Below are 12,480 nucleotides of genomic sequence, written 5' to 3'. Positions count from 1 at the left end.
TTTTAAGACCTTTCTTTTTTATGGCGTGTATCCAGCCTTTTGTATTATTTATTTATTAAATTTTGTTGGTGATTTTTGTTGTGTTGTATTTATATATTGCTTCTTCACTAAAATTAATGATGAGAACCTGGTAAGCCAACTATAGTTTATGTGTTGCAGAGTATTAAAAGCAAGAAAAAGATTATAAGTATGTATTGTTCTTCTAACCCATGAATGATGTTTAACAATTAATTAAATTATTCTAAGAATTTGGAGTATAATGCACCTTTATATATATTTTTATACCCTGTACCCGTAGGGTAAAAAGTCTGTCCGTCCGTCTGGATGAACGCAAGGATCTCAGAAACTATAAAAGCTGGAATAACCAAAGTTGGCATCCAGATTCTCCTAGGTCCGAGTAAGGACGAGTTTACTTTATTTTTTTTAATTTTCCCCCCCTTCGCCCGCTACAGAATTTCGTCAATAGCGTCCACATTTTAAATGCTACCTAAACCAAACTTTGCACACATAATTTATATATAATTGTTGTTCAAAATTTTATTCAATTCGGTCAATTCTAAGAAAAGTTATTAGCAAAACAAATTCTCGCCAGTACAACCCCCCAAACTGCAGCAACAAGTTCGCTCTTCTTCTTCCTCTTTTTGCTGCTGCTATGGGCGCATATAACTCAGTGACGCAAATTTACCTGGGTACAGGGTATTACACTGTCGGGCTTGCTCGACTGTAGCGTTCTCTTTTGTTTTTTTTTTTAGTATGTAGAGAAGAATTGACATTATAAAGCCATTATAAGACTCTTATATAACAACTGAACTACAATTGCTTTACGAATAGCAAATAGGTATCCAGAGGTCTATATATTAATACTAACCTGTAAAACTTGAAAGAAGGATCTCTTATTATAGAATACATCATATACTTAAACTCATTCTAAATTGATAGAAATCGGATGACCATAAAATACTACTGAAAGACTATTTAGTTATTGGGTGGCAATGTAGCGTTTATTTATATACAAGTAAATCCTTATAATTTCTGTTCAATCGCTCGTGTTTTTATGTGTATTTATGTTTGCTTTGCAACATTTGGTTTTGTGTTAAGCTTATGTGCGTGCGATTTTGTTTAAAATATTTTTGTTCATTATAAAAGCGAATGCTTAATTTTATTTTGCATAGTTTGGTTTCCTCCTCTGCTCAAGACAACAAGCCGCCCAAACACCCGCGTATTAGCTCAGATATCTAAGTCAGGGCTGTGCATTCCAAGTGCTGCCAACAACCTGTAACAGTTTTCTTATTCATATTCCGCACCCCCTGCCAGATGTTAACAAGAGCGCCATAGCGGTTGATGGACAGAAGAAGGTGCCAGACAAGGGGCCCGTGATGCTCCTCTACGAGCTCTTCAATGATGTCAACTTCGAGTGCATGAGCATTGACGGTGCCCAGAACAATTGTCGCTTCAAGATGACCGTCACCATCAACGAGAAAAAGTTCGATGGCACAGGTGAGAAAGAAAGATATAGAAAGATGAGAATATGAAAGATTACCTCATTATGCTTTGCCTTGGCAGGTCCCTCCAAAAAGCTGGCCAAAAATGCTGCCGCAAAGGCTGCGTTGGCCTCGCTTTGCAATATCTCCTACAGTCCAATGATGGCGCCTCAGAAGAATGTTCCACTTCCAATCGACGACAAGTCATCGTCCATGGAGTTGCCACAGATTCATGCCGACACCATTGGCCGGCTGGTGCTCGAAAAGTTTATGGAGGTCATTAAGGGTCAGGAGGCGTACTCACGCCGCAAGGTTTTGGCGGGCATTGTCATGACGGAGAACATGAACTTCAGCGAAGCCAAGGTGAGTACCCGAGGTGAGAAGAGCAATGTGCTGACAACTGATTATTGTCTCCTATTATCGCAGGTCATATCGGTTTCAACGGGCACCAAGTGCGTCAGCGGCGAGCACATGAGTGTCAATGGAGCTGTGCTCAACGATTCCCACGCCGAAATCGTCTCCAGGCGTTGCCTTCTCAAGTACTTGTATGCACAACTGGATCTACAGTGCAGTCAGGGTATGGTTCTCTGATTTGTCTTAAAACTGCAACTGAAACTGCATTTAGTAGCTGGCGTGAGTGGGTGTTCGTTTGTGTGTGCATGCATTTGCTGTAGCTTTATAATTTCTACTTGAAACAGTCGGTTGTAGACGGTACAGATAGTACAGATATATGTATACTATACACATATTAACGAGTAATTGTATGCATTATACGCGTCTACTTTGGAATACGTTGCATTGCATGCCACATACAAGTATATGTACCATATGTTCATCCCGATCCCACCCAAATACAAATCCATATGTTTATCTAAAAACTCCATAGCTTATTTATGTTTCCATGTACATGTACCTAGCTTGTAAATATGTATGTATTTGTAGCGTAGTAGTCGTTGCTTCACTGCCTTATCGCCTCACCTTATTTTCAATAATTTGTGTGTAAGACAAATATCCTTAGTTGGCGCTTAATTACGACTATCGCATGCCCACATTCGTTCCGTTAGTTAACGTCCAATGCTCGCCTTCATTATTGTGTTTTGTTATGGCCGTCACGATTGCGTTCTTTTTTCTGGCAGCCGCCCAGGGCCACGTCCAATTTGGCATTCGCCCGCCACGAATGAATGGGCCTGTCAACTGAGTTGGAGACTCAAACTTTTGCCTAATTCGAGTTGATGTCAAAATGAAGGCTATCAGTCCACCATCTAGAGTAATATTTCAAACAGAAGATATAAAAACAGCGAGCTGGAGGTCTCATTTAAATTAAATGCAGTGTTCTACGCCTGGCTGGCAAGGATTGACCATTTTTTTTTTACATTTTTAAAATTTTTTTTTACTATACAATGAAAGAGTGCATCATGTTGTTATATCATCTGGACATCTTGAATATAGTACATAGTTAAATGTAAAAGAATATATTTTTGTAAGCCAGAGACAGTATTCTTTTAAATATTATACAAATAGAAAGTGGAAATCGTAAAAAATATAGTAGAAAATAGAAAGTACAGCTTTTGTTTCGACTGACTTGGGCCTCCAGTGCATCTGCCTTAGACTTACACGAAATTCAAAATTATTTAGCTAAACTACTTATGTAGTGGCATTTATTATTTGTTATGCTATGTGCTTTGAGTTTTATGTGGAAAATCAGTTACTTTCTTAGTGAGCGATTGTTAAATACTTATCTAAGATTTCCCTCCAAATAGCTAATCACATGTCATCACATGCTTTGCAATATTGGATGAGTTGTGTATGAAGAAACAAGGTTACTTGAAATTGTTTGTAGAACCGAACACATGGTATTTTACTAAAATTCCAATTTTCCATTTTAATTATTACATAAATTATTTTATTTAGATTTTATTTCTCTGAGCTTTCTTAGTTACAGCGCAAACAACACTCTTGAATTCTCGGCGTAGCTTTTCTACACCTCTTCGAAAGATCATAACAGATTTAAAATGCAACTAGCAAGAATTTTTCTTCATTGCTTTTTAGCGCGATTATGTTTTTAGAAGTACTTATATACTTATAGAATTTTGGTTGATTTTCTTTATTCAAGACCAAGAAAACATTTTTAAAACTTGTACTCTTTGAAACTAACCTTGAAGCAAAAAAGCAGATGAAGATGAAAAGCAGTTAAAGTTTTGTAAAAAGCAAACAAAAAACAAATCAAATTACATAACGAAACCTAAAACTTTACTTTAATTTCATTTGTATTCGATTGCTTTTATTTACTTTTTTTTTCTTAATTATAGCAACAGCATATCAGTCGATTTTCGTGAGGAATACAGATGGGCAATACCCTTATAAACTAAAATCCGGGGTACATTTCCATTTGTATATAAATACAGCACCTTGTGGGGATGCACGGATATTTAGTCCTCACGAAAACGACACTGGTGTTGACAAACATCCAAATAGGTTGGTACAAAAACTCCTCCTAAATACTATATACTATGTACTACTACTACTACTACTACTACTACTCAACTCTATACAACAACAACAAAAACCAAAATCAATCGCAAAATACAATCCAAATGAATATTAAGTACTACTCCAATTACAAATACACCAAATTACTTTCACAGTTTTCCGTTCGCTCGACTATAACTGTGCGCAGGCTTGTGCCTGGAGTCGCAGTTCTAGTGCTCGCGTTTGTGTTGGCAGCACGCAGGTGACCGAGTCCTGGGCCAGGGACTTGCGAGCCAGCGCTGCCTACACGTGCGCGAAAGATCCTGTGCATGCCTCACTCACAAACATTGTTTTTTTTTCGTGAATTCATTTCATAACTTATGTGTTTATTTCATGTTTTTTTTTTCCTATGGACGCTTTTTATACCGTGATAGGAAGATGTTGGAACCTAAAGGGGGAGCAATATATCTCTTAAGTTAGGAATTCATTTGAATATCAACTCTCACATACTGAAATAAGGAATTAAAAGACTAGACTAGAATTTCACCAGAATTATAATATTATAATTAGAAAGTATACTTAACTGCCAAACATCTATAGAAACATGAAATAAATCGTTAATTAGCGCGAGACATCAGTAGAGTCAGCTTATTATTGTAAAGCAGTCTTAAAAGTACAATACCTTTTAAATAGCCTCATAAATAATTTTTAAACAGCCCTGTATTGGACCCACATGCATTTGCAGTCCAGTAAATGCTGGTGGAAAAGGCAGGATAAGACAAAGGATTTAAACAACATGAAAATGAAAAGTATAGCTCAAAACATTGGTGTAAATGTTTCTTTGGAAATTGTTAGGCTTGGATACTTTGGAGATATATTCTATCAGAAGTTCTTAGTTGGTTTATTTATTTATTTTTGTTTATTGTTCTCCTATAGAAATGTTTGGGTATAAAAAGTGTTCCATAAAAAACGGTGGGTCAGTTTCATAATTAGGTTCGATTTTTTTTGTTTGAAATATCACTAGTAATAATCCTTAAACATGAAACTATGTGTCTTGAGTTTTTGCCTTTGTGTTACGTTCAAAATCTGCACCCTAAATCCAAGAACTACTATTGTCATTACCATCTGGTCTTAACCTATCACTATCGTTCCCTTTTGGCCATATAAATGCCTGCCATTGACAACATGCAACTGATTGATTTTTGGTTCTACTCCACATAAATTCTGTGCCTGCTACCATGCCGTCACGTTGCGCTACCGTGGTTTAACCCATAACTGCGGCTTGGACCACACACCAACACCAACGCCACACACAACGTACTCTTCACAACACATTGTCTCTCTGTCTCACACACACACACACACACACACACACACACACACACACACAAACACAAACACAAACATCAACACATCCAACAACCCCACATCTGCGCTTATATGCTACACAACCACTCTAACCACTACTAACGGACAGGAAAGCACGCGGTCAGCTGCGCACGAAAATCGAGTCCGGCGAGGGCACCATACCGGTGAAGAGCAGCGACGGTATACAGACCTGGGACGGGGTGCTGCAGGTGAGTTTAATGTCAGTTCTGTGTATTACCAGATATTAATCTCTGTCCGTGCGTGTCTGCCTTATCACAGGGCCAACGTCTGCTAACCATGTCGTGTTCGGACAAAATTGCGCGTTGGAACATCGTGGGCATACAAGGTTCGCTGCTATCCTCCATTATTGAGCCGGTGTATCTGCACTCGATTGTGCTGGGCAGCCTGCTGCATCCGGAGCACATGTATCGTGCGGTGTGCGGGCGGATTGAGAAGTCTATACAGGGCCTGCCGCCGCCATATCATTTAAATAAGCCACGTCTGGCCCTGGTTACGTCCGCAGAGCCTCGCAACCAAGCCAAGGCACCCAATTTCGGCATCAATTGGACCATTGGCGATACGGAGCTCGAGGTGGTCAATTCTCTGACTGGCCGTACCATTGGAAATCAGGTGTCGCGCATTACAAAGCAAGCATTCTTTGTTAAATACGGTTTTCTGATGAAAAATTTACCGGGCATAGTCAGCCGCAAGGTAACGACAGACTACGGTCAGACGAAAGCCCGTGTCAAGGACTACCAGGTGTGTAGGACTCATTCAATGACAACAGAAAATAATGCCACCTCCCCAAGTTGCATGAATATTTTGACATAGCTCAATGAGCCGTTGATCGAATTAATTCCAACATTGGAAAGTATGCTTTCCGGGAAAAGTGTAATGGAAAGATAAAGTTCTGCAGAGATATGCTCTGAAGAGAATACATTTCTGGAACCCTTTCCGTTATTTCGGTAACCCATTATTCATCGATATTGTGGAGAGAAAAAAGTGTCACCCCAAAAAAACACGAATGAGGCAGGCTTACATTACATACGAGAGAGTATTTACCGTTACAATAGCGATAGATCGCGGCATGAGAGAGGCAACTAGGCTGCTATTATGATCAGTGTTGCCAATTTCATTCTATCCCGTTAAATCTGGTTGTTTTTTAAATAAAATTGCGGGAAGCGAGAATTCTGGCTTTTTGCTAAATTGCATTTAGCTTTTGTTCCGCCTTTTGTAGCTTGGTTCTCTTTAAAGAACAAAAGTGCCGTTCTCCAAAATAATAAAAACCTTGAAAAATACATTTTACTAAGTAATTTTATAGTCTGTACCCAAAGGGTAAAAGGCTATACTAGTTTTGTGCGAATATATGTAACAGGCAGAAGGAGGCGTGGCAGACCCCACAAAGTATATATTCTTGATGAGGATGACAAGGCGAGTCGATATATCTGTCCGTCCGTCTGGATGAACCCAAGGATCTCAGGAAGCAATTTCGAGAAAGGACGAGTTTGTGTTTTTTTTCTGATGCTCCCTCCCCCCCCCCACTCCCCGCCAATTCGTGTTTTTCCAAATTCATCCATATAGTAGTTATGTGTCTGTTTGCCAAGTTTCATCCTGATAGGTTAATTATGAAGAAAGTTATAGCCATAAACATAATTATTTTTTTTTTTTTTGTGGGGTGGTACAGGGTATTTAAGAGTTGAGCCCGCTCGACTTTAGCATTCCTTTCTTGTTTGTATAAAGAAATGTAGCTTTTGTTACGCTTTTTTGTTCAAGTTCTTAGCTTTATTTATATTCCTTCTAAAAAATTAGTAACACTGATTATGAGAGGCCTCTGGTCAACAACATTTTAGACAACAGTAAAGAACAGTATTTTAAAAATTAAATTATTGATTCATTGCAACTGTGTGGTGTGTTATTTGTTGTTATTGACATTCATAAATACACATGTACATTAAATTATAAATGACTAATTTTCTACCATCGTTCAGATTGCCAAACTGGAGTTGTTTGCTGCATTCAAGCGTGAGGATCTCGGCAGCTGGTTGAAGAAGCCCATTGAGCAGGATGAGTTTGGACTTGCCGAATGACTGCACTTAGCAGGAAACGCGACGGCCATACCAACAACAATACACACCAATACCAATGTAGTAGTAAATTATTCGAGTATCAAACCGAAAGAAAAAGACAAGAGCAGCAAATGCGTTGGCAGCACTGGCAGAGACAATGGCAACCGCAAGCAATTAATAGACGTAGGCGTTGTAGCTCGTACAACAAAATCTAGTTTAGTATGCAATCTTAATTTGGTGCAAGCAGAGCAAAGCAAACAATTTCATTTGATTGATAAAATGCTTGATGTAAAGATAATGTATGCAATGCGCAGCTATGCAACTGAAGATGCTAATGTTCGAAAGATGAACAATTGCTCTAGAATATTTCTAGAATAGAGTGTAGTTTTTATGCTGGAACTGAGTAAAGAAGTATTATGGCGTTTTAGTAGAAATCAATTTATTATTTTCTAGCCACCAATCGCCCCACACACACACACACACACACACACACACACATACATACACAACACACATACACCTAAACTTATACGCAAACACATTTTACATCTCTCACTCCCTCTCTCAATTTCTATATTTATATCCTACCCTCTCAAACTATACGTCTTTCTTTATATATATATATATATTTATATATATCTCTCTCTATCTCTTTCTCTCTGTACACAACTAACTCTTGATATAATAATTGTTAGTTGCATACATTTGACTAAGTATCACCTGCTAATATAATCTCTTATGCAATAAATACAGTCATAACTAAATACACATTCACAGCCACGCCCACGCACACGCATGTCAACCTCAATTACAACAACAACATAGGTGTATAAAATACAATGTAAGAAATAAATATCAAACAATATTTGTAACACTCATAGACGTTCTGATTTCAAATTTGTCTAAGGCTAGCGACTTATGTATTACCTCCTAGACTATGAAGTCGTTTGAAAGGAACAGATGAAGCAGAAAAATATATTTAAGAAGAAAACCCAAATAATAAAAAAAAAAAACACAGGCATAGTTTGGGTGTAAACGTAATGTTCGCTGAACTCTTACATTCAACTTTATTGTTACCCTGACTTGCAGGCGTATAAAGATCCCTTTCCCACGCCGTTGAAATAGCGTCGTCGGTTTACTTTCCCGTCTCACTCAGTATTCTGTTACGTCATTTTTCATTAAGCGCTTCTCCAATGGGTGCTCTACGAATACGAATACCATGCAACGAAACAATTTTACCTTCCAATATTTTATTTGTGTCTATACTCCAAAACATATTTGGATTTTAAGTTATAATATTTTTGTATATAGCGCAGTAGAGAGATCCTCTGTTAGTAAATCGTGATCATGTACTTATTGAGTTCCTTTAGGTTTTGTTTGTATATTTATTATTCTTATGTTTACTTAAACCATGTTGTGCAGCACCCAATATTGTTTGATGAATTTCTCTATATTATTTTTATATTTATTTATTAGTACTATTATTTGTTATTGTCACTATTTTCTTGAACTAGCACGTGACCATATGCCGGGTTTTTATTTGTTCCTGTGATATATTCTTCCAAAAGCAACTTTCCAAGATCTTCCAGTGCAGCACAATCCATAGAGACTCATATAGAAAGGAGTGTTTTTTTAAAATAGTCATGGCATGTGTTTGAGCTTTTAGCTGAGTGGGTCCAAAGTGATTTGTTTGGGGCTTCAATTGAGCAAGTCAGCATAGAGACAGTCAGATAGACAGACAGACAGAATACAGAAAAATAGTTCAGCATCTTCCAAAATCACACATTGCCCAACTTCTCCTTCATGTTAAAGATTAAATATTGAAGATTAAAGATTTACATATGTAACGAAAATGCGACAAATGCATCGAGATGCTCAGACGTGGCATGCGGTCTCTGTTTTGTCAATTGGAATCTGAAAGACTTTAAAAGTGGACTAATTGAATAAAAGAAAGTATATACAAGAATAAAATTTAAATTTAAAATACAAAACTAACCAATCAAGTGCATAACGAAATATAAAAGTAATGCAAATACGAATCATATGAATATTTTTAATGGTTTTGAAATTAACTTATTTTCCTTCATTATTTCTTTTAGTTTTTGTACAAAAAACCAACATTGACACTAATTTGTTGGACACCTGAAATTCAATTGTTTGGTCATCGTTATAATTTGTTTTTGGTTATAAATATACAAGCATTTTTCTCACCTACACGACGAATAACATTTTTGTAATCGTATACGTAATGGAAATTACTTTTAGGAAAATCAGAAAAAGAAAACAAATATCGAATACAATAAACATATTAAAGAAACTCTTAAAGCGTAACTCAAAACACAAAACCAACTTGGGCGCGTATACAAAATTCAAAGGATAATATTTACGAGTATATATATATAGTATAAAAATAGTTCGTTTTGACGAGATGCGCTATATTTATTAAATACATATGTACGCTCCAAAGTAGCCAGAAAATGTATGCTAAAAACCCAACTAAATCCTATGATCAAACTATGAAACTAATAACGAGAATATCTAAAGGGAAATTAAATATATAAAAAGGAAAAATATTAACGACAACTTTTCATAAAAGTAAACAACTTTGCGCTCTGCAAAATGCATGAAGCCTTTTCTTCAAATTATTTAGTGCAATACAAATAAATTAATTAACTAAAATTAAACACAACATTTAACGAACATTTTAAACAGAAATCGAATAAACAATTTAATAAAAAAAAAGAAAAGAAAAACATAAAATCAAAAACAAAACAACTAAATTGTAGACTAGCAGTTGAAAAAATACGCTCACACCTACACGAACACATTCACCAACATACACACACAGAGAAACATTCACACATACATATACAAATGACTGCAAGGTGATGTGCAAAATGAACGAATTATTAGTATTATAAACTTATATGGTGCATGAATAAACGATATAAAATGCGCCATAACTTGTATTCAAAGCGTAGTGTAGTGATTTTCCAAAATACAACTTTTACAACACACACACACACACACACGCAAAAAACAAACGTACGGAAAATTGCATAAAATCTTAACAAACAGCGACAAGGTGGTGTGGTTTAGGAACTATTTCAGTTACAATTTCTGCATGATTAGGGCAATCGAAATTGATGAAATGCAGGGGATTTTAAATAAACAACCAGTCTGTTATATTAATTCCAAGGAAAGAATTTCGTATGTTCTGTAACCAAAATGCTGAGAAGTAATGGTTAACCTGTGTATGTCTGTCCGGCAAATGAGACCCCACAATTGTCGGGAAAATTTGGTTTATTTCCAGTCCTATTTCACGATCGAGATTTGTGGCATATTTTAATGAAGTTTGTTGAGATAGGCCATGAAAAAATTTGTAAATAATTAGCTAGCACATTTTTCAAATTTCAGAAGCATGGCATGAACCAATAACAATTCTTCAGAGATGATTTTTCAAAGCATTATAATAAAATGTTGGGTGCAAATTTTTTCAATGTCTGTCATGTGGGGTAATAATATATGCCATGAATAAAACAAATATGATTCAGTTTTTCGGACAATTCGCTTGAATTATTATTCGTTAATCGTTAGCTTTATAGTTCCGTCAATATTTAATTCCCAGTTATGATTTGCTTTGTCCGCTGGGTACTTTTTTTTGTATAGTTGGAACGGTCCAACTATTGGTTCCTTAATTGTTTGTTGCGGAGAAGCTGCAGCTGTAGTGTGAACAAGACGAAAAAAAGATAACGATACAGATAAAACTCATTAAAAACTCGGCAATCTAGCTGGCTGGTGCATTAGCTTTTTTCACTTGGACAATAAGAGATGCTTGTAATTTTGAAACGAAATTCTCGCTGTAAGTTCTTTGATTGCTTTTAACTAGAACCTACATGTATTTCTCTTGCTCACACTACCAGACATTGCTTACAGGTGCATGCAGTTAGTTAATAGCCAAGATTCCAGAGTTCGGTTACTTACACTATGTAGTAGTATATATTTGGATAGTAAATCCATTTCATTTGCCCTACTTGTGATTTGTTTTTGTTTTTGGGTTTGGTTCAACTAGCGAACACATCATACACAACGCTGAATCATAGATGAAATTATATATGTAGAGCTTGGGTATAGTTAATGCACACACACCCACACACATACATACACACAAACACACACTTGGGCCTGTATACACATACACATGTGTGTGTATAATTACACATATATAGTACGAGTATACATAAGTATATATACAATGAATTTTAGAGAGGAGAAAGCAAATATACATGCATACAACAAATAAACAAAGAACAAAGATAAATACTTACAAGTATATACGAAAATAATTAATGAAAAAAGAAAACAACAACAATTACAAATAACAAACAAATACATAATAACAGACATATATAACTAAATTTGACCTTATATAAAATACTGTGATACTAAATTTTACTAGTACTTCCAGCATAGCTGCATTTTATCCATTCTAAAATATTCTAAGTTATAAAAACAACAACAACAACAACAAGAAGAATAACAACAACAGCAAAAGAATATGGAGATCAAGAATATGAATACGATGAACAGCATGAATATGGCATTAAAATGAAATTGAACAGCAAGCGAAATTGTTATAAAAATTATTAGAAGTAACTAACTTATTTACTTAGTTGATCTACTTATATATATATACAAGATATATATATTATATATAAATTTCATTCAATTAGGTTTTTTTTTCGAAAATTAGGAAATACTATGTATGTATACATAAATAAATAATAACAATAGTCATGTATTTATTTATTTATATATACCACATATACACATGTACAGGTATGTGTGTGTAAAATGAACAACTGTTTGGTTTCGTTAGGCAGCAATTTGAGGAGGCGCGAGAGCCATTTATAATTACAATACAAAATTATTATATTGTATACACATAGGACATATTTGAAAATTTCACCATGTACTCAATGGAAATTTAAGAAACCATAATACAAATATTTTGCGGCAAACAACCAAAAACTACGTAAGATATATATATATGTATATATTATATACAAACATATATATACATACAAGACAAGAAA

General features: G+C 35.6%; 1 protein-coding gene across 2 annotated transcripts in view; it reads left to right on the top strand.

The window, feature by feature from the left end:
* LOC115626668 (double-stranded RNA-specific editase Adar-like) overlaps positions 1-12,005 on the top strand; it is an 86,406-nt gene extending 74,401 nt beyond the window's left edge. The window contains exons 5-11 of one of the 2 annotated variants that reach the window (XM_030522090.1): positions 1,315-1,497; positions 1,564-1,844; positions 1,908-2,058; positions 3,791-3,956; positions 5,428-5,527; positions 5,598-6,077; positions 7,307-12,005. In XM_030522090.1, coding sequence (XP_030377950.1) covers positions 1,315-1,497; positions 1,564-1,844; positions 1,908-2,058; positions 3,791-3,956; positions 5,428-5,527; positions 5,598-6,077; positions 7,307-7,405 — 1,460 coding nt within the window. In that variant the 3' untranslated portion in view covers positions 7,406-12,005. Of the gene's footprint in view, positions 1-1,314; positions 1,498-1,563; positions 1,845-1,907; positions 2,073-3,790; positions 3,957-5,427; positions 5,528-5,597; positions 6,078-7,306 lie in introns of those variants that run through there. The other variant, XM_030522091.1, reaches the window with a different exon arrangement.
* Positions 12,006-12,480: the final 475 nt, after the last annotated feature.

Source organism: Scaptodrosophila lebanonensis, unplaced genomic scaffold (assembly GCF_003285725.1).
Source record: "Scaptodrosophila lebanonensis strain 11010-0011.00,11010-0021.00 unplaced genomic scaffold, SlebRS2 tig00000089-arrow-pilon, whole genome shotgun sequence".
In the NCBI taxonomy this organism is placed as follows: Eukaryota; Metazoa; Arthropoda; class Insecta; order Diptera; family Drosophilidae; genus Scaptodrosophila; species Scaptodrosophila lebanonensis.
Note: the sequence above shows the minus strand (reverse complement) of the source record. Positions and strands in the feature narration are given on the sequence as shown.